Source organism: Leptonychotes weddellii, chromosome 6, assembly GCF_054177405.1.
Source record: "Leptonychotes weddellii isolate Sample4059 chromosome 6, ASM5417740v2, whole genome shotgun sequence".
NCBI lineage: Eukaryota > Metazoa > Chordata > Mammalia > Carnivora > Phocidae > Leptonychotes > Leptonychotes weddellii.
This window is the reverse complement of record NC_138374.1, coordinates 20,348,620-20,375,804: the sequence shown is the minus strand read 5'-3', so window position 1 is coordinate 20,375,804 and position 27,185 is coordinate 20,348,620. Positions and strand designations below refer to the sequence as shown.

The 27,185-nt window shown below is 39.7% G+C and overlaps 1 protein-coding gene across 1 annotated transcript in view; it reads right to left on the bottom strand.

The window, feature by feature from the left end:
* LOC145722009 (VPS10 domain-containing receptor SorCS1-like) overlaps positions 1–27,185 on the bottom strand; it is a 65,480-nt gene that overhangs the window by 13,117 nt on the left and 25,178 nt on the right. The window contains exon 3 of the mRNA XM_081823070.1: positions 4,299–4,457. Within this exon, the coding sequence (XP_081679196.1) occupies positions 4,299–4,457 (159 nt within the window). The remainder of the gene's footprint in view (positions 1–4,298; positions 4,458–27,185) is intronic.

Sequence of the window (27,185 nt, the reverse complement as noted above, 5' to 3'; positions counted from 1 at the left end):
GAATGGATATAGAGGATGTGGTATCTGTACACAATGGAATATTATGCAGCCATCAAAAGGAATGAGATCTTGCCATTTGCAACGACGTGGATGGAACTGGAGGGTGTTATGCTGAGCGAAATAAGTCAAACAGAGAAAGACATGTATCATATGACCTCACTGATATGAGGAATTCTTAATCTCAGGAAACAAACTGAGGGTTGCTGGAGTGGGGGGTGGGAGGGATGGGGCGGCTGGGTGATAGACACTGGGGAGGGTATTTGCTTTGGTGAGCGCTGTGAATTGTGTAAGACTGTTAAATCACAGATCTGTACCTCTGAAACAAATCATACATTATATGTTTAAAAAAAAAAAAAAGAAGATAGGAGGAAGGGAAAAATGAAGGGGGTGGAAATCGGAGGGGGAGATGAACCATGAGAGACTAAGGACTCTGATAAACAAACTGAGGGTTCTAGAGGGGAGGGGGGTGGGGATGGGTTAGCCTGGTGATGGGTATTAAAGAGGGCACGTTCTGCATGGAGCACTGGGTGTTATGCACAAACAATGAATCATGGAACACTACATCAGAAACTAATGATGTAATGTATGGTGATTAACATAACATAGTAAAATAAAATTTAAAAAAAAGTCTCCTGCACTGAAGGAGAGAGAAAGCCATGGCCGGGAAATAAAGGGGGAAATACAGTTGGCAAAAGAGGGAGAGCATGTATGCAAAAGAGGGAATGGATGCCTGAGAAGACAGTGAGGATGGAACACAAGGGAAGAGGGAAGAGTGGAGAATTCTGTTAACAGGTGAGTCTGAGGAGTTGCCACCTCATGAAGATTCTTTCTAAGAGACAGCGCCTTTTGCCTGAGGATTCTGTTTGCCATCCGTTGGTGCAGAAAAGCATCCAGCAAAGTGAGGACTCGCGCCGAGGCGAGGATCTTAGCTGGGAGCCTTGCCGCAGCAGCAACAGTGGCTGTCACAGAAAATCTGAGGAGCAATGCTTACACGGAAGAATGAAAGTTCCCTTCTCCTGGGCCAGGACAGTAGCTGGCCTGTCGACACCAGCTCAGGGCCCTCCTTGGTGCTCACTGCTGCATCTCATCAGTGGTAAATGCTTCAGGATTCATGGGGGATTGCCAGCTGTCATTTCCATATCGCTGGCCCACCCGAGCGGCCACAGACCCTCTCAACTTGACTTCCAGCCAAAAGCATCGGCCAGGAGGTCATCTGACGGCTGCAGGCCATTCTCCTCCCAGCAAACGCCCCACTCCTTATTCTGTGATTCAAGCCTGAGACAGGGAGCACTCTATCCCCTACTCAGATTAGAAGGTTATCCACAATTTTTTTCCAGAATGATTTCACCTTCATTCTCTCCTGGAAAAACAGAGAAGGCAGCAGAAAGGCTGGTTTCTGCCTATCTGCTGATCTCGAGATATCACAATCGAGAATGAGAACCCTACCAAATTCCAGGTAAGCCTTCATTCCATTCACTGAACTTTGACATGTGATGCCAACGAGTGGTATTTACCTTTGGGAAAATCCATTGACTTCTCAGACCTGTGGTTTGTTAGCTATATACCAGCAAGGACTGTTAAGGCGTCTTCCAGCTCTACAATGACAGAATTCATTGGGTCCATGGTCACAGGAGGTACTTTTTGGTCCAGACCAGGACTATGGTGATATCACCTTAACTGGTCTTCTTGCTTTTGACCTCATATTACCACAGTTCATCCTAAAATTGCTACCAGATTAACCTTTGTAATCTATACCTCTGAACACACCATTCCACTGACCAAAATTTTCGCAAGGCTCCTAATTACGAAAACAAAACTCATTCTGCCTAGCAAACAGTGAAAAACAATCAAGATCAGATTCCACAAATATACACAGAATTAACTTTATAAAATTTGAGTTTCAGCCAAATGGACACATTCTCAACCGTGTAAACACGGTTTTTCTAACTTTATATTATCGTTTATGACATTCCTCTTGTGTGAAGTATGAAGTGTGACCCTCCAAACAGAAATATGACATAAATCCTTTAAGGTCAAGGTGAAATCATTTCATAAGATCTCCATCTCCTGAACTTTGGGCTGCCAATTTCATATAATGCATCCAGCTACTTCAACTGGATATCTATTTATGTGTGAGTGAGGCACTGACTTTTTGGCGTCTCTTAGACTACTGGTGAACTCATGTGCATTTATCTTCTCTTCCCACATGGACTGAGTGTTCCTTGATAAAGTTATTTTAGATCAACACTGAACTATGATGAGCACCTAAAACAGATGTGGGCTAATGTATTTTTTTTTTAATCTCATTGGACGCGCACCTGCAAGTATACTGATCCGTACAAATGCATCTTAAGGCAAAGAGAGCCAACACCAAGTACTGTGCACAAGTCCATGGCTGAGTTGGGGCCACAACTCAGATGTCCTCTCGTCACTCCTCCACAGTTGTCCACTCTGCCACATTGATTGTGGGAGGCACTGTTGGAAGTGCTGGGACATGAAGGGTTACATTTCTGGGCATCTCCTCCAGCACAACTCCAGAGATGCATAGTTTTCCTTTAGGCAGGTAAATCTGGCCCTCGCTATGCCTCTGGCATCAGGGGGAGCATTAACCAACCGTCAAATAAAATACAATAGCCCAGGGGATTAAATTACTACTCTGTGTCCTGAGCTGCTCAGCCTCGCCTCTGGTAACTGCACCATCTTGGACCAGATGCACGGTGGCTTGACTCCAGGAACAGAATTGTACGTTCTGCTGAAAGGGTAGGCAGGCTGCTTAAGAGGAAAAAAATACCAATTGTAAATCTTTTCTATGTTTAGGCTCAATGTGCATTTTATTTGGCAGTAAGGGCAGCATAAATAAAATTCCAATCCTGAGAATTTTAATTTTAATTTGCTTCCTCCAAAATGCCCATGTCCGTACGTCCATCAGTCCCCTCCCTTCAGGAAGAACCCCACACACCTACATTTTCCCAACAGAAAAAAACCCTTGAGTACCCTCCTCACTAACATTTCTTTAAATACGTGTAATTTCTAGCATAAGATGCCTATAAAAATAATTTGCAGGATAACTTCACTGAATCACGCACTTCACAAAGAACATTCCAGGGTTGCACCTATTTCCCAGTTGGCTTTTATGGCTAGAGTCTGATATTTGCCTGTGAATCTTTTATTTAATTATATTTGCTGTTTCTAGCCTTACATTCTACCTGAAAATGTAAGTTTTTTTTTTTTCTTAAAGATTTTATTTCTTTGACAGAGAGAGGGAACACAAGCAGGGGGAATGGGAGAGGGAGAAGCAGGCTTTCCATTGAGCAGGGAGCCTGATGTGGGGCTCGAATCCAGGACCCTGGGATCATGACCTGAGCTGAAGGCAGACACTTAATGACTGAGCCGCCCAGGTGCCCCCTGAAAATGTAAGTTTTTTAAAAGCAGGAGCTAAAGGTATTTTACAGTGCATCTGTAGTATAGAGTACATAATATGTATCCCATAAAATACATATACATATCACACACGCACACACAACCTCATTAAATGCTTTCTTAAAAAGTAGACTTCTCCTTCAACGCAACCACCAAGAGCAGACAAATCCTGACATTACTTGACTCTGAATAATATTATCTATGGACATTATTTTTTTTTTTATAAGATTTTATTTATTTGAGAGAGAGAATGAGATAGAGAGAGAGAGAGCATGAGAGGGGGGAGGGTCAGAGGGAGAAGCAGACTCCCCACCGAGCAGGGAGTCCGACATGGGACTCGATCCCGGGACTCCAGGATCATGACCTTAGCCGAAGGCAGTCGCTTAACCAACTGAGCCACCCAGGCGCCCCTATCTATGGACATCATTATTGCTCCTCTGGCCATTTCTCTCACTGTTTTAGCAAATCCTTAGTTAGTGCTCTTCACCTTTTCAGGGTTGTCCTTCCCTATAAGGCTCTGAGAAAAGCCTTGGGCCCTTTATCCAGAAAAGAATCACATCTCCTCATGCACAAAGCAGTCTCAAATTCCATGGGTGTTGGGAGCTCCTCATGGCCTGCAGTATCTTAGGTTAAGAACTGCTTCTCCACCATGTCTTCCTTAGTGTCAGGCTTTTCCCTTGCATGCTGTTTCAGATGTTGACACAGCTCAAGCAAGCACCCAGAAATCCTCCTTGCTGCCCTGTGACCCCCTGGCTCAGAGTTCAGGCTACTGCACAGAAAAAAAGTCACCACCGAAAAGAAATGTAGAGATAATTAGCTAGCAGCCTGTTCCCTGGAAAATCGTGCACTGTTGTCTCAAACAAGGTAATCACGCTCACCTTTTGGTCTTGGCTATATGCCAGAATCCAGTCCTCTTGCTTGGGGTGGAAAAGCAAGCTTTGGATGTAAAAGTTCAGCCGGTACTTTTGATAGGTGGCCCCTTCATCCGAGCTGATCAATAAGCTGCTCTCAATCTCCGGGTCTGTGAGTAACATAATCTGCAGCCAAGAATTGTTGGGGAAAGAAAACAACAAAAAGTTAAGTTTACAACTTTACAAGACTTAGAAATAAGCTAAATTTTTGGAAAGAGAGGAAAAAGGAGCAAAGAATGTTTGGTCAAACAAGGACCTTGACTCTGCTGGTTTGTTCTCCTGGACCAATGCCATGAAACTACTTAAAAAGAAAAAAAAAAAAAAGAGGCAGACAAGGTGGAAGGAAGGAAGAGGACACAGAGGAGTGCATTTTAGTTTCTTCTATGGGGCTCCTTGCTTTTTCCCAAGGTTATTTCCTTAATCTAAAATATGTCCCACTCTTCCCCTAACCTCAGTCCTCTCCTATTGTACCTTGTCTACTTTCCATTTTGGAGAAATAAAAGAGCAAGACTTGTCATAATCTGTTGTGGTTAAGGTGGAAAGAAACAGAAATAGGATGGGCTCCACTGGTTTTTCTCTGTTACCATAAGCCCTCTTACTTACATTAACACTATCCCCATATGTCATCCTACCTTCAGTCTGATTTTCTGAGTCTTGACTCAAAGGCTGGGCTTTCTAAAGCCTTCTCTGGAAATTGTATAAAGCTGACTTTGTCACCTTTTAACCTATTTTATGATTTCCTTTTTTATTTTGCTTATCATCTACATACTCCCTACTAGTCCATGAAGTCCATGAGAAAAGGGATATTGGATATTTCTTGCTTTTTCCGCCCCACAGGTATATTCCCAGCAGCTAGAGTAAAACCCAGCATATTTTATAGACTCCATAAATATTTTCCAAGCGAATGAATAAGTAAATAAATGAATGAACGAAAAGAGTTTTCAGAGTCATCACACGGAAGTAGAAAGACGCCCAGAACAGTCTGAGCGGGTATAAATGGGAGTGCCGTGGAAAGAGTAGCCAGGCGTCCTGCTCAGTCTGTAGCCTACTGACCAAAGAATATGCTTTACATGTGGACACATTTACAGCTTCAGATGCTTTGTACTTTCTTGTTAGGACGGTTAACCATGGCCAGAGCAGTGGAAACCATCCACAACAGGAACAAGATGGAGGAGCTGCCCTGGAAACTGCTTTTTATTCTCTCATTTTATGCCTCTAGGAACGTGTGATAAAGTACCTCATTCCGGACTCTCCGCAGGTCTGCTTTCACTCACTCAAAGTGCTCACCTAATGCCTCCAGACAGGTGGCCTTAATGTTACCCACTGACTTCTTCCCCATCAACTTATTAATTGGCACTTTCTGAGTTTGGTTCGGAGAAGCATGAAAGATGTGCTTAATGTGTGGCCGCATGAAGAGAAATCGCTGCAGCCCAGGGTTTAAAGATTGCCAGCTAAGGATGCAGCAGTTCCAGGAAAGGAAGAGAGAAGGAAGAAAAAAAAAAAAAAAAAAGAGCCATGTCATAAAAGATCCGCCTGCCAGACAAACACACTGGGCTTTCTCAAGCATTTGGAGGCAATCACATTAAAACCTCAGAATAGTTAGTGTCATCTCTGAAAGCGGTGTCCTGTCAGTGCAAATGGCACATGAAGAGCGCACACCAGACTGAACTGTGTTTATGTAACCCAGGATGGATTCAAGGCTCCTTGCCACTCCTTCAACCTGTCCCTTCATGAAGAGGAGAACGGGATGAGGTGAGTGAGTGGAATCCTGGCTGTCAGCCGCACTCCGGACAAGATGAAAAGCACACATGAAACTGGAGACTAATTGCCTCATTCCATGTTCCAGTGAAGCCACTGTCTACCAACCAAAAATTGTGACAGAGTTACATAGGTTTCTCCGTCTCGCATTCACTAAGCAGACAGTGTCCGCTCATCAGATAGCTGAAGCAGAACCACCAGGTAATCTACTAACTACAAACTCATGTCCCTTCATTAAAATCTAGTGTATGCGTTAAGTCTGGATGCTCAGATGGCTCCTAAATTCACAACAATACTTCCAGGTGATTTCATATTTATTGGCACATAAAAGCTGTCATTTTCCAAATAACAAGTCATCAAATGATCACATTGCTTTGTGTCTCCAGCCACAATTAACAAAGATATGTAACAACCTTTTGGCACTATGGCCAAAAAGTCATTTCCATAATAATACGAAGCATTTCAATTTTATAGAGCATCCATTGTCTCAGGCAAGGTGATTTTTTCCCTCCTCTGATTTTCTAGTTCCCTGTTAACCAAAATATGTCTTTCTTCCCATGAGCGCAGATATCACCACCTGCTTCTCCTGGCAGACTATTTCATCAAAATAAAAACAGTAGTTCCACAGAATATCCTCAAATAAAGCTGATTTTCATGTGTCATGTAAAATATTTTTGATACTCATATGTGCTCCAAGTCAGCAGACATATGAGATCTTCTGCTTCCAGATAATACTAGACGAGGGAAGGTAGAATAACACAAATATTTTCAAACATATGAATACTTAATATGGAATAAACAAAACTCATGGATTCCTTTGTTTTTATTCTGAGTGCTGAAAATATGTAGACCAAAATCTCACCTTCCCTCTATAGTCTTCACCTGAAACCCTCTGTCTGAAAATCTGACATTCTGGAAATGATGGAAGCTGTCAGGAAAGTCCCCCTGTCAGTTTATAGATGGGTCTGAATTACACAAAACTTCCAGTGGTTCCTCTCTCAAATCTCTGCTCAAATCCACACAAAACAAACAGGTCAATCTGGATCCATTTTTATTTAGCCATTTTTTATTGCACAAACTTTGTAGGACTGCCAGCAGAATTCAAAATAAAAGAAAAATAAATTGCTGGTGACCCTCTTCCTTCAACAAGTCAAACTATGTGTGTGCTTCCCTCTACTTCTTTATTCACATCTCTATATAATATCATGGATGTATTGGTTTTTTTCCATTTAATGTTATGACCCATGTTCATTTTCAACTGAACCATAAACACACAAACGCATGTACACACGAGTATGTACCATTGTGTACAATGTATTTCAATTTCTTAATCACAGCCTTTGACATAATTAGGTTACAATCACTGCAGTGGTTGATTGGCAATAAGTACTTAAATTCTTTGAATAAATGGAATTTTATTATTTCAGTCTTTAAATTCAAATTCTTTAGTAATTTATTCCTAAATAAATTAGGTTTGTTGTGTCTTTTTTTTTTTTAAGATTTTATTTATTTATTTGACAGAGAGAGACACAGCGAGAGAGGGAACACAAGCAGGGGGAGTGGGAGAGGGAGAAACAGGCTTCCCGCCGAGCAGGGAGCCCGATGCGGGACTCAATCCCAGGACCCCGGGATCATGAGCTGAACCGAAGGCAGACACTTAATGCCTGAGCCACCCAGGCACCCCTGTTGTGTCCTTTTTTTTTTTTTTTTAAAGATTTTATTTATTTATTTGACACAGAGAGACACAGTGAGAGAGGGAACACAAGCAGGGGGAGTGGGAGAGGGAGAAGCAGGCTTCCCGCTGAGCAGGGAGCCCGATGCGGGGCTCGATCCCAGGACCCTGGGATCATGACCTGAGCCGAAGGCAGACGCTCAACGACTGAGCCACCCAGGCACCCCTTGGGGCACCTGGCTGGCTCAGTCGATAGAGCATGCCATTCTTTCTTTTTTAAAGATTTTATTTATTTCCCCTAGTGTGTCCTTTTGAAGATTATTAAAAGTAAATAAGTTAACAATAAAGAATTTAAGCAAGATCTAAACAGAAACTGTGTAACCTATCTGAGCAAAAGAAACAACATAAAAATAAATGTGATCCAACCTTTAGACGTAAATGATGTCATTTATAAAGTCCTACCTTCTCAAGAAGATGTTCTCCTGCGAAATACTATCAAAATAGTACCTTCAAGTTAGGGAATACTCCTCAAAAAATAACAGATTACATTTCTTAGACATGCTCAATGATCCCTGGTTTTGCCAGTTTACCCTGGCTCTCTGTCCCCTTCTGGCTTTGCATGTTTAATCCTCTGCATTCTAGAATATGATCAGGAGAGAATTTCAGGAGGACTCTGTAAAAGGCATGAATCTAAACTTTGCACAATTCCTCAAGTGAGCTCTCTAAGAAGAGGGGTCTTTGGCATAAAGCGTGGTCCACAGTAGGTCCGTCCATCTTCGTAAATAAACAAATGAATGAACAAATCAGTAAGTGAGGGAGTGAGTCCTCTTCATACCTGACTTTGGCTGAAAGCAGTCCATGGACCCCTGTGACACTGAGTCTGAGTCCTCTGGAACAAATCACTGCTGCTGTACTTGGAGGCAAAGGAGGGTTGAGACAAGGGGAAGAGTGTGTCTTCAACAGGAAAGTAATTATTCTCTGTTCAGATCAGCCATGAGTGATTAGAACCAGCTTACTTATGCCTTCCAGATGAACTGTTTTCCACAGAAAGTCAATAATGGCAACACAGGCTCCCGCCACCCAACCCTAAGCAATCATTCATCATCCACTTTGGGAGAAGAAAGAAACTTTATTTGCTTTTCCTAGAGGTGACGAATGAACATGAAATGCAATTTATAGATTTAAAATATGTCACTTCTCCCTTTTCTTGATATTAGTCCTTCTGACAACACAGTGTCATCAGAAATTAAATGCATCTTTACTCTCTTTGACTTGCTCCAGATTCAACATACGGCTACATGATGTGATTCTACAAAAGGTTGCCTGGCAGCTTTCTTTCTGATCCCTCCAGGTGCCTACTGAGGACATTCCTGCCTAAGGAATACTGCTACTATTTAGTTTTCCAGATTCTTTTCCTAGTGTGCTGTTCTTGGAATTCTGCCATTTACCTCTTTAGACGTGGCGGGAGTTAATAAGGGGCAGCTTCACCACCTCCAGGAACATACCTTTCCCTACCATTCCTTTGGTCCTAAATCACAGAGTATTTATCTTATGTGTTGTTCATTACTTGTTTGCTCATTTGTCTACCACCTGTCATTCATGGACTGTAATCACAAAGAGGTAATATGCTGGTGATATCTCTCTTGCTTTGCTTAAGGCTTAACTCAAGTCTAGATGCCTGTATCATAGGTGTGTAACAAATACTTTCCATAATGAGAATGACAATGGCAAAGGAAAATATCAGTAGTAGCAACGGGGCACTCCAGTTATCTAACCACTATATTTAAACAAGAATCTATCTATAAACACTGTAAGAGGCTATTTGCAAACCTCTTGCTTCAATATCAAAAACAAATTAAGTAAAATTGAATGAGAGCAAGTAAATAATTTGCTGATCAATGTAGGTGGAAAACCTGCTTATTCCCAATGTGAGGCTGAGCATTTACCCTTCCCAGATGAGCAGAAGGTGAGAGCAATAAGTGCTTATCAATTGGCTACTATTTGGAGGACAGTATTAGGGAAAGTTATACAGGATCCTAGAATGACCCAAGAAAAGAAAATCACTGAAGTACAAACAATAGCAAGAAAAGGACTGGCAAGTGATTAAATAGGAAAAAAAAAAAAAAAAAAAAAACTTCGAATAAGTATACACTGATAGACTCTGTAGAAAGGTGGACTCAGTATGCAATCACTTGTCCTAAATCCCACTCCCACCCTCCCCCCGCCTCTCTGCCAAACTCAGTGAAGCTCATCTAATGCACAATCCATGTTCATTAACACAAAATCGGGTCATTCAATACCAAGAAACCATGAGAACGTCTGGGCAACAGACCATCCTCATGACCTGAAAGCTGATTCAATGAAATTGCAGGGAAACTTTGGCATTGTATTCTAAAGAGTTCATTGTGTGAGCTTACTTTTAAACTTTTTTTTTTTTTTCCTTAATGCTGACCCAAAGGCTTTGACTTTTTAGGGAAGAAAAAGAATTTTCAAGAAGTATATATTACAGTTCCAGTCCTTCACATGTCTCTTACTAGCCCTGTCAGAAAACTCTGCCTCTTAATTATTACATAACAATAAGCTATACTCCTTTTGCCCAACCCTATAGAGTACACAGAAAAAGATTGAGGTTCACCAGCAATTAGAGTGTATGGGTTACACTCCTTGGAAGACAATTCAATAAAGAAAGCTTTAAAAAGATTTCTTAGGGTGCCTGGGTGCCTCAGTCAGTCAAGCGTCCAACTCTTGGTTTTGGCTCAGGTCATGATCTCAGGGTTGTGGGACTGAGCGCTGAGCACAGAACCTGCTTAAGATTCTCTCTCTCCCTCTCTCTCTGCCCCCCACTCCCACAAAAACAAGGTTTCTTATTTCTCTTGGAACTACTGAATATAATCCTCTCCTTTGACTCAACTTGGAGAATCTCAAACTAAAAAATAGCATTTCATGGTAAGTCCTTGCTTCCATTACTGAGGGTGAAACTGACCCCTCTCACAAAGGAAACATGCTCATGGATATGGGAGGTTTGATCTGCAGGCCTGAGCATGGGGATCTCAAACTACAGACCTATTTTCCACAAGAAGAGCCATGACCAAATCCTAAACCTGACCCTAGTCAATGTTGCCGTGAATGTGTGTACTTCTTCAGAGAACACAAAGAAAGAGTGCATGTTTAGTGAAGGTCATTCATGTCAGGAGAAGAAGGAAAAACAAACTATAAATATATACTATAATCACAAGAAATAACACAGGGCCTGACTCCAAAGATGGATTTGAGTTTCATCTCTGCTATATATCAGTTATACCACTTTGAAGAGCTCATAGCTCACTTAATCTTTTCATGAGCCTGTTTTCTTGTTGAGAGTAGTGATACTATAAAAATGTTTACATTTATTGAGCATCTGTTGTGTACCAAACATTCTACTAAAACTTTAAAATACTACTTCATTAAATTGCTTAAAAAGACTTCAGGTAGATATTATGTCCATTTGGTAGATGAGGAAATAAGGCTTAGAGAAACGAGGCAATTAGTTCAAGGTCACACAGCTAGTCAGTGCTAAAGCTATCTACACATACACTGCATGGGTTTATGTGTTGATTACATAAGATCATCTATGTGAAAGCAATGCTAAGTTTTGTGTTAATGTTACTATTATTACTTCCAAAAAATGGCATATTTAGTACTATATGTTTTGCAAAAATGTGATAGTTGAGTTCAAGAGAGAGGAAGGGGAGGGAGGGATGGGGAGAGACAGGCTGAGAGAGACTGTACTGCAAATATCTCATAAAAATATTGCCTAGATGGGAAAAGCAGGTTGGCAGTAAGGAATTAGGAGCTAGGTAATGGAGACTCTCAATAACGAAATGACTGGTAAGATATTCCTAAAGAAATAAAGAGTTTTTTGGCTCTAAAACATTTTTGCCTTTAAATATAAATCTATGAAATCAAAATACCCAGACCTGCTTCACACTCAGATTTTTCACAATGGCCCTGGCCTTCTTTTCCTCATCCCTCTAGCACCTCTCCTCCGGAAGCCTGGTTTTATGCTTTATCATAAGTATGGGTTACAAAAATATGACAGAAATGAGCAAAAAGCTCTGACGTAATAATAGCAATTCTCCAAGATATGTATACTAAAACCAGTAAGAGTCATCCCAGTGTAACTGGTTTTCTAGGAAACAGATCATATGACTAACTGGCATCTAAAAAAGTCACTTTGCCAGAGAAATAGCTATTGTCATACTAAGGGGATAGTAGGGAATATGGAATATTCATTAATGCTCAGCACTGTATCATCTGGTTTTTAAAAAATGTCATTTTAGAGGAAGAGAATGATGGACAAATTTGAGAAACATTTTTATTCTTGCAGCCACTATGGAGACTGATTAGATACCTTGAGAATATTTGAGCTTCCTTAAAAATCCCAGCATTATCCCATAGCCTCTGCTCAAACTCAATCAGAACACACTTGCATGGGCATTACAAGTCCCAGAGTAACTTCTCTCTTAAATCCCCTAAGATCTATAAATGCCAAAAGGTTACATCATTTTAAAATGTTAGCTGCTATCAGAAGGAGCGGCAATGCTTGGAGAGGCGGACATTCATCTTCTTTGCTCATGGGAAACTTTACAAGAAATGATGTTCATTTAATGATAAGAAATCTCTTTATTCCACCAGAAATGATAAAGGAGAAGAGGTGGGGAGGAAGAGAGAGCAAGAAAGAGAAGCTATCGGTATATTTTAACACTGATTTAGGTGAGGGACACACCATTTTTGGTTAAATCTCTAAGTTGTGCATTTGATTTTAGAGTTTGAATAAATGTCAAGTTGAAAGTCAAGAGAATGAAAAGAAGAGCCCATAGGAATGAATCTATTCTAAAAATTAGTGGACAGAATGTATCCAGTCTTCATTCCTTGCTTTACTTGTACCATCATCCTGACAAGTATGTTTTAGTTTTACTTACTTATATTAATGCTTCATGGAAAATGGGCAACTATACCAGGGTGGATCGGGGAAGATTAATGAAGTCTCAGCCACAAAAGACCTTGCTAATGCATTTGGCTATTAAAGCTTTCCTGAGAAGACTGTGGAGACCACCGGGGGTTTCTCTCAAACAGGATTTGCAGATTAGTGAAGTGAGAATAGTCTCTGCAGCTCCACCACAAAGCTCCCAGGAAGATGGCACTGAACGGGAACATCCAGGAAGAAGTGCCTCCTGTTAACAAGGAGATCTGCTTCATGTCAAATTTTTTCTTAGTCCTTCAATTATTTAAAGACAGACACTGATCATTTCAAGTTGTTTTCGAGAGGCAGAAAAGGGTGAGTGTGCTTAATTGACATGCCCCTGAGTGTAATTACATCATCTGCTGCTTTTCCTCTATACTTTCCTCCTTTCCTTCGGTCAGAGCAAGTCAGAGCAGGTGATGCAGTAGTGCGGTGTTTTAAGAAGACGATTTTTTTTTTCATGATTACGGTTTCTAGGCAGTTCTATATCTTGGGCTAATTGCATCTCAAAATATGCATCTCATAAACAGCGGAACTGTTACAATATATTAAAGAGAAAAGGACCTCTGTCCCACTTACATATTGCTGTGTAACAAACTACCTCAGAACAGTGGTTTAAGCCAACTATTTATTTTGCTCATGGTTTTGTGGGTCAGGAATTTGGGAAGAGCCCAGCTAGGCAGTTAGTTTCAAGTCCACGTGATGTCAACTGTGGGGCTGGAACCGGAGGTTCAACTTCCAAGACGGCTTCTTCACTGATGTATCTGGCCTGAGCCTCTCTCTCTCTTTCTTCATAGAAGGGCATTCTCTCCATGTGGTTTGAAATTCACAAAGCATTGTGTTTTTATGATTCTTGGATTTCGTCATTCGTGGCTGGCTTCCTCAAAGTGTGAGTGTCTTAAGAGCAAGTATTTCAAGAGACTCACATGGAAGCTGCAATGCTTCTTATGACCTGGCTTCAGAGGTCCCAGGACATCCATTTTGTCACATTTGATTGGGTAAACAAGTCACCAATTCTGGGCTAGGTGTAAAGGGAAGGGAAAAATAGACTCTACCTCTTAAGGGAGGAAGAACACATACACGTGCATACAAAAGGGTGGCAAGAATTGGTGGCAGCCATCTTGGAGATACATGATGACAACGATTTTCTGTACTATTTCACTTAAAATTAAAAGGAAGAGGATATGATAAAAAGTTTGTTATTATTATTATATTCAGTATGAATAGCAAGGTCTTGTGATCATAGCATATCTGACAGAGATATGACTTCATGACTTGAAGTTGTCAGATTTTTCACTGGGTTCCAGCTACCTTAAAATTTTTGAAGGCTGTACATTTCTAATCTGATATCAATTCAAGGTGAATATTTATTGAAGACCAAGTGATTTTTATTGTTAGTCAGTCACAGAGACATCAAGAGACCCAAGGTCAAGAAATTCCAGGCTGTGGATTTTTAGGGTGCATAAAATACCCAGATTAAATTACAGAAGGATAAATGTGTTTAATGTCCATGAAAGTGTGTATAATTAAGTCATTATTAAGGGAGCCTATATCTACTATAATCCCATCATTTAATTAAGGATCTGATACTTTTTAAAAAATGGGTTTCTTAAGAACAAATAGTCCTTGTCTCTTTATGTTCACAACAAAAGCACTGATATCAATTACAATATAACCTATTGAAAGCAGAATACTTACTGTTCCCTTGGGTCTTAAAAAAAAACAAAAAACCAAACAACTGACTTTTAGGTAACCTTGGGCCAATAAAAAAACAAAAGGCAATTTGGGTCTGAGGGCGAATGGTTGTATGGTAAATGTGTCCCAGAAACATACAGAAATTTTTATCATGGCGCAGGCCCATATAAAACCAACCAAAATTTTTATTTTATGTTTTTTTATTTTATATGCATCCTGCTGTATAACTCAATTCCTACTGATACTATGCCAACCCTATAAAACCCTCATCTGCTCCAAGTTACTACCAACAGGGAATCCACGCTTTAAGAAAATAACCACAAAAAATCAGCTCTCTTGACTTTGGTGGTATTTCATAGCACCCCTATTCAAAAGGAACAAAAGGGTTCTTAAAAAAAAAAGTGTTGGGGGTTGCCTGGGTGGCTCAGTCAGTTAAACATCTGCCTTTGGCTCAGGTCATGATCTCAGAGTCCGGGGATCTAGCCCAGTGTTAGGCTCCCTACTCAGAGGGGAGTCAGCTTCTCCCTCTCCCTCTGCCCCCCACCATCCACTCATGAACTTGCTCCCTCTCTCTCAAATAAATAAAATCTTTTTTTTAAAAAAGCATTCAAAAAGAACAAAAATTTTGTAACTCTGCAAACAACATGATCTTTTATGTATCTGAACTAATATCATTTATGAGTCTTGTCATCACAACTGCTCAGAAGTTAGCAACCCTTAACAATTAGACTGATTCTTAATCAAGGTGCTTTCATACAATCCAATCATAAAAGTGCCATTCTATTTTGTGACTGTACAAAAGCATTTGTAGACTGAGATTCATATATATGATGAGTCGAATCCACCGATAAAGATAGAATCATTTACAAAGTTGGCTGATGTTGATTTAGGAGCTGCTTTGAGCATATGACAGCTCACAATTTGGCTTTCTCTGAATGAATCCTAGATAGGGTGAACATATGTCAGAGTTTGTCTGGGACAGTCCTGGTTTAGTCATGTTGTATCATCATAAATATTATTCCTGACACTCAAAAATGTATGGTTTGGGCAGTAAATTAGAAGTCATCCTTTATTTGAAGTCATTTCTTTATCTGAAATCCTCAGAAAAATTATTACAAAAGTAGGTAACTGGGCAAATTAAAAACAAACAAAACAAATAAGAAACAGTGATTACATTTAATGAAAGAAAAAAAATCTTCAAACTCAGATAGACCCACATTTTCCTTAAAAGAATATACCAGGTATTATTGACCTTTCTCTGACCCCAGGGACATGAAAATATATCTCAATTAATTCATGTTACTATGATATAGTAACACTTTCTGGAACTACTGAAGTGTGCTAAGCTCTCCACTGAACATGAAATAGTTCTCTGAGGTCAGATCATTCTTCTTATCCCACCCCTGCAGCCTTTCCACTGTCAGACAGACTCCTGCTAATTTAATAGAAACCTCTCTTCCACCTTCAGTCTACATAATTCTCCCAATGAAGGATTTTATTAAATTAGGGACACATGTCCAAAGTAAAACCTGTCTTAAAACCAATTTGGGGCGCCTGGGTGGTGCAGTCGGCTAAGCATCAGACTCTTGATTTCAGCTCAGGTCATGATCTCAGGGTCCTGGGATAGAGCCCCACATCGGGTTCCACACTCAGCGGGGAGTCTGCTTGAGATTCTTCCTCTCCCTCTGCCCCCCCCATAAAAAGATACATCTTAAAAAAAAAAAAGTTATGTTTTTCTAGAAACCATATTCAAACATGTGGATCATGAAGTGAAGCCTCACCTGTGAAACAGTGACTGGCTACTTCGCAGTTCTTAGATACTCTTGACTTAGGTTTGGGTGTTATGAGAATGACCGGTTCTTCTTTAGTATCCTCACCAATCATGGTCTTTTCCTCCAAAGGCTACACATTAACTGTCGGGCTGCAGCTCAGTCTTGCTACCGGAGGCCCCCTCAACCCTGGTCCTTCCTCAATTCACAAACAGCTGGTATTGGACCTAATTCCTTCAATTCAGAATAAAAGGATGAAGACAAAGAGCACCCCTAGTGATAGGAGTCCAGGTGTTTAAGCTACTCCGCAGGCTTCTAGCTTTTGCTAAATACGAATGTGCCAATGATACGATAATTTTGGTTTTTAATTATTCATCTTGCTTTAAAATTTAGTATTTCTCTTCAAATATGAGCAAGAATTACATGTATTCATTACCGTAAACTTTGAAAAATGCTCCAAAAAGTGCTTAGGGAAAAGAAAAATCATTCAACCATCACTAGGCAGAGATAATTATCACTCGTGTCTTGCTGTTTGCTTTCCCAATCTTTGTTTCTATGCAAATATAGATATACAGAAACATATAATTGGGGGAGGGGAAGAAAGGGAAAGAGAGGAGAGAGGGAGAGAGTGAAAAGAGATTTATATAGTGAGAGAGTACCGTGTGATACTTTGTTTATTTAACCTGCTTTCCTCATTTTAAAACTATGCTGCAAACATTTTCCAGGATATTAAATATTCTCCTGTGTTATTACATTTTATCGGCTACATAGAATTTGATTGTATGGATACGCCACTATGTAATTAATCCCTTATTAGAAGGTGTCCAAATTTCACTAATATAATCTTATGACCAATGCATACTAATATTTCTGTCCATCAGTTATTAATCCTTCAAGTAATTTCCTCAAAGTAGAATTTATGGATCAAGGAACGTGAATTCTGTAAACCCCTTTGATTCATATTACCAAATGTCTTTCTGAAAAAGAGAGTACTAATTCATAGTTCCTTGGCAGAGCCTGGGAAGTACCTAACACCAACATGAGGTTTTTTTTCTCTCTTTTTATAATGTTTTCTAAGCTGACTGGGGGAAAAAGGCATATTTTGCATCAATACACATTACTAATGATAGTGAATTTTCCCTTCCTCCCTTTCTTCCTTTTGTCATTTGTGTTTAGTCATTTGAAGATCCTCATTTGGTAGACTGCCAGTTCATATTTCTTCTCCATTTTAAATCATGATTGTGTCTCTTTTTCTTATTGATTTGTATAAATTGCCATTCCGACCTCATTGCTTATTTATAACAGTGCCTAATGTGTTTTTATGCACGTTTATACATGTTTCCTGTCCTTATCTAAGTTTCTGGAAAAAGCAATGTAGTATTATTCTGCATATATTATATACACATACACATAGGTGACCTCAAGTGAGTATTTCAAGTTTGAAGACAAGTTCCTAAGAGATTAGAAACTCAGCACTGCACAACATTTCCGTAATTGTGTTCCCTGAATAAAGAAGCTGCAGAAAAATGTTATTTCTCCATTTTTCACTATGCCATCAATTCGCAGGCAAACCTTTCTTGCCACCCATTTACTGCAAATTGTAAGATGTTAAAAAATAGTTCACTCACAAAGAAATTCAAATTGGGTAAACTACTATTTAAGAAGATTTTATACATCCATGATGTTTTCATTTATGCATGATACAGCACTTTACAAATGTGAATTAAGATATTCCAACTGGAAACTGAAGCAAACCTCAAGGGAGTGAAATTAGGCAGGGTGGGGTATGATGATGTCAAGATAATTTCAGAGCATTTTTGGCATTTCTATGGCTCACACCTAAGGACCTAGCTCTCAGGGCTGAATTCTCAACTTCATACTACAGGATAAGCAGATCTCCTAAGCAGTGAGCATGAGTTTGTGTTGAGTATTAACCAACTTCGTCTCAAACATACGAGATAACGTAAATTAAACAATTTTTCCTCTTTGATACAACTTACATTCAAGTCATACGTGAGGCATTAAATGGAACAGCATGATCTGTCTTATTTACAGGCTATTTCAATAAAAATACTCTCAATAATTAAAATTCTTACAATCCCTTTACAGGCATTTCGAGAATAGAAAAATACGACTCTTGGAATATAGAGTTTGTTTGTTTGTTTGTTTGTTTTGAGGGAAAATTGTCACTCCTTGTAGGGTGGCCAGATGTTTTCCATTCAACCATTCATTCCTATTTCTTCTCCTTCTCCTTCTTTTTTTTCTCTCCAACTTATTTAGGTAGTTTCAGGTACCAAGTGATAGCTATTGTGCTTAAGACTAGAGAGTAAATGATGAATGAGACACTGAATGCCTTACAAAACTGAATTCTTCTACAGCCAGCTCTGATACAGAAGTGACAGACAAAATTCCATGGGAAGAGTGCAAGTGCATTGATACTGGTACATACAAAGTAATGTGAGAACACAGAGGAGCACTTGTGTTCCAGTTCTTGGAATGAGGGAAGGAGCTACAGAACACTTGACACTAAAGGGGTTTTGAAGGTCATGCCAGTATGTCACAGAAGGGACAGGGAGGATTTCATGGCAGAGGAGTCCGCAAACAAGGACAGAGAAATGTGAACAGGTACTACATGTTCAGGTAAGAGCAAGTTCCTCAGTGCAGCAGAGGATACCTAAAGCAGTCCACAGTCAAGTTCAAAGAGCTTGACTAGCCGTGGAAAGGGATTTTGACTTAAATGGCAAGAGAACCTTTTTATTCTGAGCCATCCACTCAGGTTCAACACAGGAAAATACAGGAAATGGAAAGACCATAGCTCGTTTAGGATGTTCACCTTGGAGGTAATAAAGAGGTCGGATTAAAGAGAAGAAAATACAGAGTCAAGGAACTCACTTAAGAGGTTCTTGCAATGGTTCATCGAAGAAAAGTTTGTCAGGAACATACCCAGACAATCCTAGACCAGATAAAAGTATCCCTAAAGTTGGTCGTTTAAGCATTTCCACAAGGATTCTAATCCACTGGGATTCTAATCATACTTTATAGTTATTTCCAGCTAAATTTATAAGTACTGGAGATTCTAAAAAGGATTTTTTAGAAGCACACCACTTGGGAAATTACAGCTAAGTCTGATAACCAACACTCTTCAAGGATCTAACAGGAGGGGAGAATAAACGTATGTCTCCCCAATTTAACACTTGCCAATGTAAATGAGCACATGTGCCTTTTCAGTGTTCAACAAATTCCTCAAGCCCACAGAATGTGGAATTGCCACAAAGGAAACCATCAGGATAAAAAGAATCATTTCAGTGAGAGACTTTTTTCCTTGGCCAGTAGCACAGTAAAATGCAGAGGTTAAAACCCCCTGGTCCAAAGTCGACTCTGACCAGCACCCAAGTTCTGTTTGGTGTAGAAAACCTTAAATTTTCCAATAACATGCAGACTTACAGAGACCCTATTCCCAAATGGTCATAATCAACAAGAGCTTGAGAGCTGCCATCCCTGATAGAGGTCATGTTTTCCAGTTTACCACAGTCCACATCATCCTTTGTCGCTTTCTGTTGGTACTTGTCATTAATATAAGGAAAAAAAAAAAAAAAGACAGCATAAACTCAGAGCTAAAATAAAAGAGAAGTACTGCATCTTTGTTGCTGTTCAAAATGGGACAACAACAGATTGAGAGGACAGGGAGCACATTAGATACTGAGGATATTCCTCACTTCCCCCAGTTCATATGCTCTCTCTCATTTTTTCTTTCTTGAAATAAAGTGCCTGTGCTCAAAAAGTCCCTTGTCACTTAACTCATCTACAATTAACTGTTCAAACCAATAGGTATTCAAATTGAGACTCCTGTAGGTACTATGAACACAGGCTTCACTTGGGATCCCAGTTGGGTTTCTTATTAGTCATGTGACCTTGGGAAACCACTTCTTATGTCTGATCCTTTATTTCCATGGCTATGAAATAGGGCTAAAAATTTACTTACTCTTCACAGAGTAAGTGTTTATGATGATTAAATGAGGCCAGAGCAATGAGCACAGCATTTTCTTAGCAAAATTGTTTTAATACTTAAAAAAAAAATTGTTATATAAATCTGAGGAAAACTAGCTTAAAGAAAAAAAAAGATTCCTTTGGTTTACTAAAGTCTCTAGAGAGCACATTCTGAAGCAAAACAAGGGAAATCATGTGTAACATCTGCCAAACGTATTAGAAGACAGAATGCATTTTTGTTCATGGAGCTTCTCAGAAGCAGGGCTCTGTGAATGCACCTTGGGAAGTACTGGTCTACCATCTACATTGCTGGCTCAGAGAAGACACATGACAGTTGTCAGTTCCCTCTTACAACTCCCTCTAGCTTCTGTGGCTTTAGATCACCCTCACTACTTTCAAATTTATCTGTGAGAATAAGAAAATCAGAATGGGAACACTGAGCAACAGATCAGGTGATGTTGTTGCTGGCTACAGATGTGGGAGGAAGTCGTGGTTTTGATGATCTTTCTTGTCTGGAGAGATGACTATATCTGCATCTATTCTGAGTCCTTAGAATAATGGACTTTTCTGTTATCTTTGGAATTTGTGGGGAAAAGATGTTCGCTACATGTACCTGAGTTATCCAACATGAGGAAGTTAAAAAAAAAGTTACTACAACTACGGGACTAGGAAAGAGGTCCGCTGTTCCCAATCGGGATGTTCTGTGAAGGTAGGGGACCTGCAGGAGAGGACATGGGGAAAGGCAGCGTACACTTGGATGGGAAACTGGGTTCTATTTCTGCCACTGTCTAGTTCTGGGGCACTGGGAAAGTCCCTTAACTTCTCTGAGCCCAAATACATCCTTTTAAACTGCTGGGTTGGAACAGAAAGATAGTTTCTAGTATCTCTTTTGGTTCAAACATTATATAATTTTTCTAGGGTGAAAGGTACATTCTAGTGAGATTATGGGCATATCAAATTCTAGTGAATCAAATCCTCTCTACCTATAAACGGCATTACCTTTTCCAAAAATACCATTCTTCATCTTTAATCCATCTTTTTCTGGTACTAAACTCTGGCATTGGAGTCTTAAATTCTGCCATTAGTTAGGAGAATGTATAAGGATTGCCTGTTATTTCCAAGAAGCCTGTGCTGCTTCTTTGTGTTAAGTGAAGAATTGCTTAATTTACATGTTGGCAGTTCAGATTTTCTGAAATCAAGGTAAACCTATGGTACCAAAAGCAGCCAAAAGAAGTTTGTGCTAAATGGAAGCTTTAAACTGTGGAAAGTTCAGTAACCTTCTAAATCTAAGATCACAAATTTTTAAGAAGATGTATATCTTCTTGACATACAGCATTTCTCACCAGTTCCTTTATCAAATTTGTTTTCTCCCTGAAGGTAAATTCTAGTGCTGCCTTCTACCCGTAAGTCCCATCCCACCCAGGCTCAGTTGCCAATGATACGTATAAGATTATATTTACTTCTTTGAGCTAAAATGTAAAGGTCACTCTGTTTATTAAAGCTCAGCCTTGAGGCTAAATCTTTTTCTTCACTGTTCCTGGGGTAAAGGAGGGAGCAAGAGACAGAAAGACAAAGAAGCATGGGGAACAGAAACTTTCACTGATTAATTGATGTGATAATTGATCTGAAACAGAGTTCGCTGGATCCTAACTGAATTTAATTTGGCTCATCCACAGTTGAACCAGAATTTTCACTTTGAACCAAGAATAAATCTTACATAGAAGAGATAGCACCTTTTTTTTTTTGATTTGATTTGATAACCACTTTTCTCACTGATATATCACCTTCTCTCTAAGAGATTCAGTAAGATTACCTACTGGGAAAAACAGTGCCATTTTGTTCTGGCCCTTTTTGTCTGCATCTAGTGCATCAAACACCTCTGCACATTTTGGAATTCATAGGCAATAGGATCCAACCCAAATTTCCATTTTTCAAATATAACATTTGGCTAAAGGATGTTTTACTCTAAGACTGATTGAAAAGTAAACTGCATGATGCTGCTAACTCTTGGGAATCTTGACCTGAAAAACACCCCATCTTTTCAGTTTACAGCACTATGCTTAGGTGATTTTCATGAAAACTGCACAGATTTTCTTCTAAGCTCTGAATACAACCCTTTTCCAATTTAGTCTCTTGCTGAAGAGGTTTTTAGCTGTACCAGAATATCTGAAAAACAGAGGATAGGAACAAACAACCAGGTGCATCCATGAATTTTTAAACCAGGTCTGTTGAAAAACATGCAAAACAAAACCCCTCCTATCACCCTTGGGGTAAAACATCAATCTGAATATTATCCAGGATCATCTCTGTTATGTGTCTACACCAGCCCCAGACAGATGGCCAGTTTGCTTTTACCACCTTCAAATCCATGCAGCCAGACCTACCCAGCTGATCGATCTCTCAGGCTGGGGTTCTGACTGAGTAGTCTGGACACCCAGGAAAATGGTACACCCCCAGAGTTGTGCAAGGATAGAGAAAGCAAAGCTAATCACACAATCCTCCAAAACACACACACACTTAAAAAAAAAAAAAAAAAAAAAAAAAGCAGTAGGCACAGATTGGCCAAGAAGTAAAGCTACCTAACACACAAATAAAAAGTTTATTTGACCTTTTTTTGAAATACGAGGTACCATTTCTTAAAGGTCCTAAACGGAGAATTGCCTTTGGTCACTTTACTTTTCCATTTCCTGCATGGAAGCCTACAATTCCTAGATTCAGGCAAGGATCCCACGACCGAAGACAAAACCATTACATGCATTTCCTCAAATGTTGCATTGGCAAAAGGGATCAAGCAGGCCTTAGTACAGAGCATGGGAATCATCTGCCAGCCCTATTTCGTTGCAACTTAATACAGACCGAGCTTCTGATGGTGATGCACTGTTGCAACTGGATGCATTATCTCATTTGTAACTGACCTACAGTGAGTGGTGTGTCCCAACACTTCAGCTCTAAGCTAAGGCTCCAATCTCTCAAGCAAGAAATAATCTTATTTGTGAACAATTAAATGTACAGATAGGACTCGCATACCATAGGAAGTAATTGCTCACCTCCATGAATCATTTTGAAAATAAAAATGTATTCCCAAATAACACTAAATAAAGAACATATGAATGCAAGCCTTCCTAAATGTTGGTATCTCTGTTTTCCAGAACATTTCTAAGACTATAAACAAAATTATATACAAGAGGTTACTGTGTCTACACGTTCTAGTTCACCAATGAGCCACTGACACCACAAACTGAGGGGCCAAAAAGTAAATAGGTTGTAGGTCAATCTTGAGAAGAAAGAGGGTCCCCTCTGCCCTCAGCGGGCTGGGCTGGGTGACACGCTCTGTCCTTCAGAAGCACGCTGGATGTAATACCATCCCTGAACTAACTGCTCAGTGTTATTGCTGCTTTACTTGTATGTTTTCTTTACCAGACTGGGGTATCCACAGCAGACTTAGAATCCTTCATCTTCCTCTAGTGCCTTCTGCACAATAAGTTGTTAATACATGGTGACAGAGTGGACAGAAACAGAATTTTATTTCGTATTTTAGGATGATTTACTCATTACTTAACTCATTAAGTTTTTAAATGGGCACTTAATATTCACATATTATTACACTGCCTAATGTATGTGCCATTGTTCCTAATTTTAAAGATAGCAGTTGGAACAAAGGAAGAAAGGGAAAAGAGGAAAATGAGGAAGCAAACAGAATAGGGAAGGAAGGGAGAGAAGGAAGGGAGTAAGAACATCTCTAAACAGAATTGTCTGGGGCATTAAACTAAATCTCTGTGTGTTATGTAGTAACCATAAGTAGACTGTAATTTTGATTTTTTTACTAATTCACAGATCATATTAATAAGTAAATATCATCAGCCCTTAGTATATGCTAGGATTTGTTCTAACAGCTTTATATATATTAACTCTTGTAAGCCAATAATTCTGAGGCAGCTATTAGTAATATCATTTTACAGATTAATAAACTGAAGCACAAAGAGGTTAAGTGACCAGCCCAAAATCACACATACAAAGTGGCCAAACCCAGATTTAATGTAAGCATCTAGCTCCAGAGTAAGGTTTCCACCCATTATGCTATACAGTCTCACTGTGAATGTATAAGCATTTACTGAGCACACTCAGAGATTAACTCAGTCAGGCACGTGAGGGATAGATATGTCTAAGTCACTACCTCATAACACCTTCTACCTTCAGTTCCTTTACTGAGTGTATATGGTATTTTCTAAAATAGAAAGTAGCAACCCAAGATTAAAGACAAAATCTCAAATGGGGTATAGATACTGCAGAAGCAAAATGTTGGAAGGTATTTTTTAAAGATTGGCTAGACATAGAAAGTATCATGAGGCCGGAAGGTAAGCTTGGCCTCAGGGAGGATCTGCCTGGAGAGAAGGTAAAGAAAAGTATATAGATGCTCCGCAAAACTTGACTTTATACAATTAAAAAAAAAATGCAGATGACACAGGGAGGAAAGGGCCACCCCTTATTCGGGGATAATCTCGTCCCTCTGATAAGGAAGGCTGAGCCACTTCTCTTATCACCTGATTATGTACATGGGCCTCATTGTCCGTAACGTAAGTTGGAACCAACCTACAGCACAGATCTTGGGCCTAGGCCTTTGTTCACTAAAGCAAAATCACCTAGCTTGCAAGATTTAAAAGAGGACACTTAAAAATTGTGCTAATAGATAAAAAAACATGGTTTGAGAATGAGGGATAGTCTTCTTGATGGAACAGATTTAATGACACAATCATTCCTGTCAATGCCTTTACAAGGAAGTACATTTTACTGGATAAAAGGAGCACATACTTACATGAAGATATTGAACATTGGGGAAATATGCAAGGTTGGGGCACCAAATTTACTCATATATATATTACAGTAGGCTACATACTCATTCACCTACACATGCACATGCAGAAACACATACAATCTTGATGCCTGGCAGTGGTCTGCACTCGCACAATACTTGATGTGTTTGAATGGTTAGATTATGTCCTCTTGATGGCGCGGCTGAAGGTTGTTCATCAGAACCCAAGCTGTTCTGGCTACTGGTGACACTCAGTATCTCTGCTCCAACATCTATCAGCTCTTTAGGCCTCCTTATCTCAATGACACATCTTGGCTTATCTCCAGCTAGTATATTGTTTATTGATTGATGTGAATAAGGTAGGGAGAGTAGAACATTCTCTGAAAGTTATGAACAACTGATAAAAGAAGTTCTGAATGCAGTATCTGTAGAATTGTTAACAGCCAAGGGATGCAATGAGATAAATTACTGTGCAACTTCTCCCGGGCTCCCACTCTAGGCTTGCAGCAGAGAAGGTTTCCTCTTACAGCTGATTTCTACAAGGACATTTTTCATATCAAAATCTCCAAACATCCATTGTATAGATGATTTGTGGGAGTGAAACTGACATGCAACCATTTAACAATCAGCCTATCTTACAGGTTAAATTTGAGGAGGATATGGGGCCAATTTGTGGAGACTGTCATAAAAGGAGGGTATTTAGAAACCTGTTATTTCATTAGAAAGAGGAAGTCTGATGGGCAAGGCACAGATAAGTCAAACAAACTGATGGGAGAGAAAGAGCGAGAAAGTACTTGCCAAAATTGCTGCATCAAAGAAAATCTCTTATTCAAAAAAAAAGGGGGGGGGGACACCATGCCCAGAGACTAATTCTGCTAGCTGCCATATCACAGCAGTAGTTTGGAAACATAATTAACAACTGTGTGTATGGAAATAATTAATCCCATGCTCTTGGGGAAAATGTACGGTGAAATGTTTTCTTTCAGAAGAAGATGGATGGCATCTTGGGATCTGGACATCTGGAAGCAGTGCTGGAGGAGAAACTTTAAGATCAGTGATGTCATGGATAAAGCTTGCATGTTCCTTGGATGCCATCTGAGACAAGAGATGAAGGAAGGTATGCCAGCTACAGACACACCCAAAAACCCAAAAAGAATTCTGTTTTAGGAAAGCAAAACATCCACTGATAGCCCTCAAATCCCATGGAAATCTAAGGTCAGGTAATACTATTCTCAGATTCAGAGGACTTTGTGTTTAAATCGCCTGGGCAAAATCCCTTCCCAGAAGTCTCTAGTAAACCTTAGGTATTTAAAAAGTTTTATCAGTGGGAAGAACATCTTAGAGTCTCTGAAGGACAATGTATGAATGTGGGAACACTTGAAATTCTTCAGGGTGCAGATTCCACCTGCCTCTTGGTCTTTTAAACCAGGACTTCACTGAATATAATGGTAATTTTTTTGCCTGGTGTTCGCTAATCTCAAGTTTTCATATCCCAGTATGCTTGGACTTGGACTCTTTGAAGTCCCTGATTGTAGTCCTCATACATACTTCTTCCTGTCTCATGCAGAGTGCATATTGTAGACTGGTGTTTCCACTAGGTAGTAGGTTACATTAGTTAATTTCTCTCAGACTCGGTTGCCTGGGGATAGAAATGCATCCTCTTTTTCAGAGATTGCTGCTTTGGGCTCCTAAATCTGTGCACCTTCACTCCTGCCCTCTCTGACTCTCCAAAATAAATGTCTGATCATGTCCATTTTCTGCCTAAAATTTCTAATACATTTCCATCCTTTTCAGCATGATATTTAAACTCCCCGATATTGTACACAAAACCATTTATGATCTTACTCCCACCTCCCTCTTTAGCCTTGAATAACTATTTCCCCCATAAACTCAAAATTCTTGTCACAAACTGTCTTTGAGACCATGAGTGTTCTTTCTCACTGGTGTTTGACATACATACTTTTAGCTAGACATACTTTCTCATCTCCCCTAATTCTTTATTTTCTTAATCTCATTTGGACATCTCTTGAAATACCTTTCCTGACCCTCTGCCTACCTTAAATCTGGATCAAGTACTCTCCATGGGCTTATTTAAGGAACCCTGACTTGTACGTGACAAAATCCTTAGAAATTATGTATTTACTGGAGGGGCGGAGCAAGA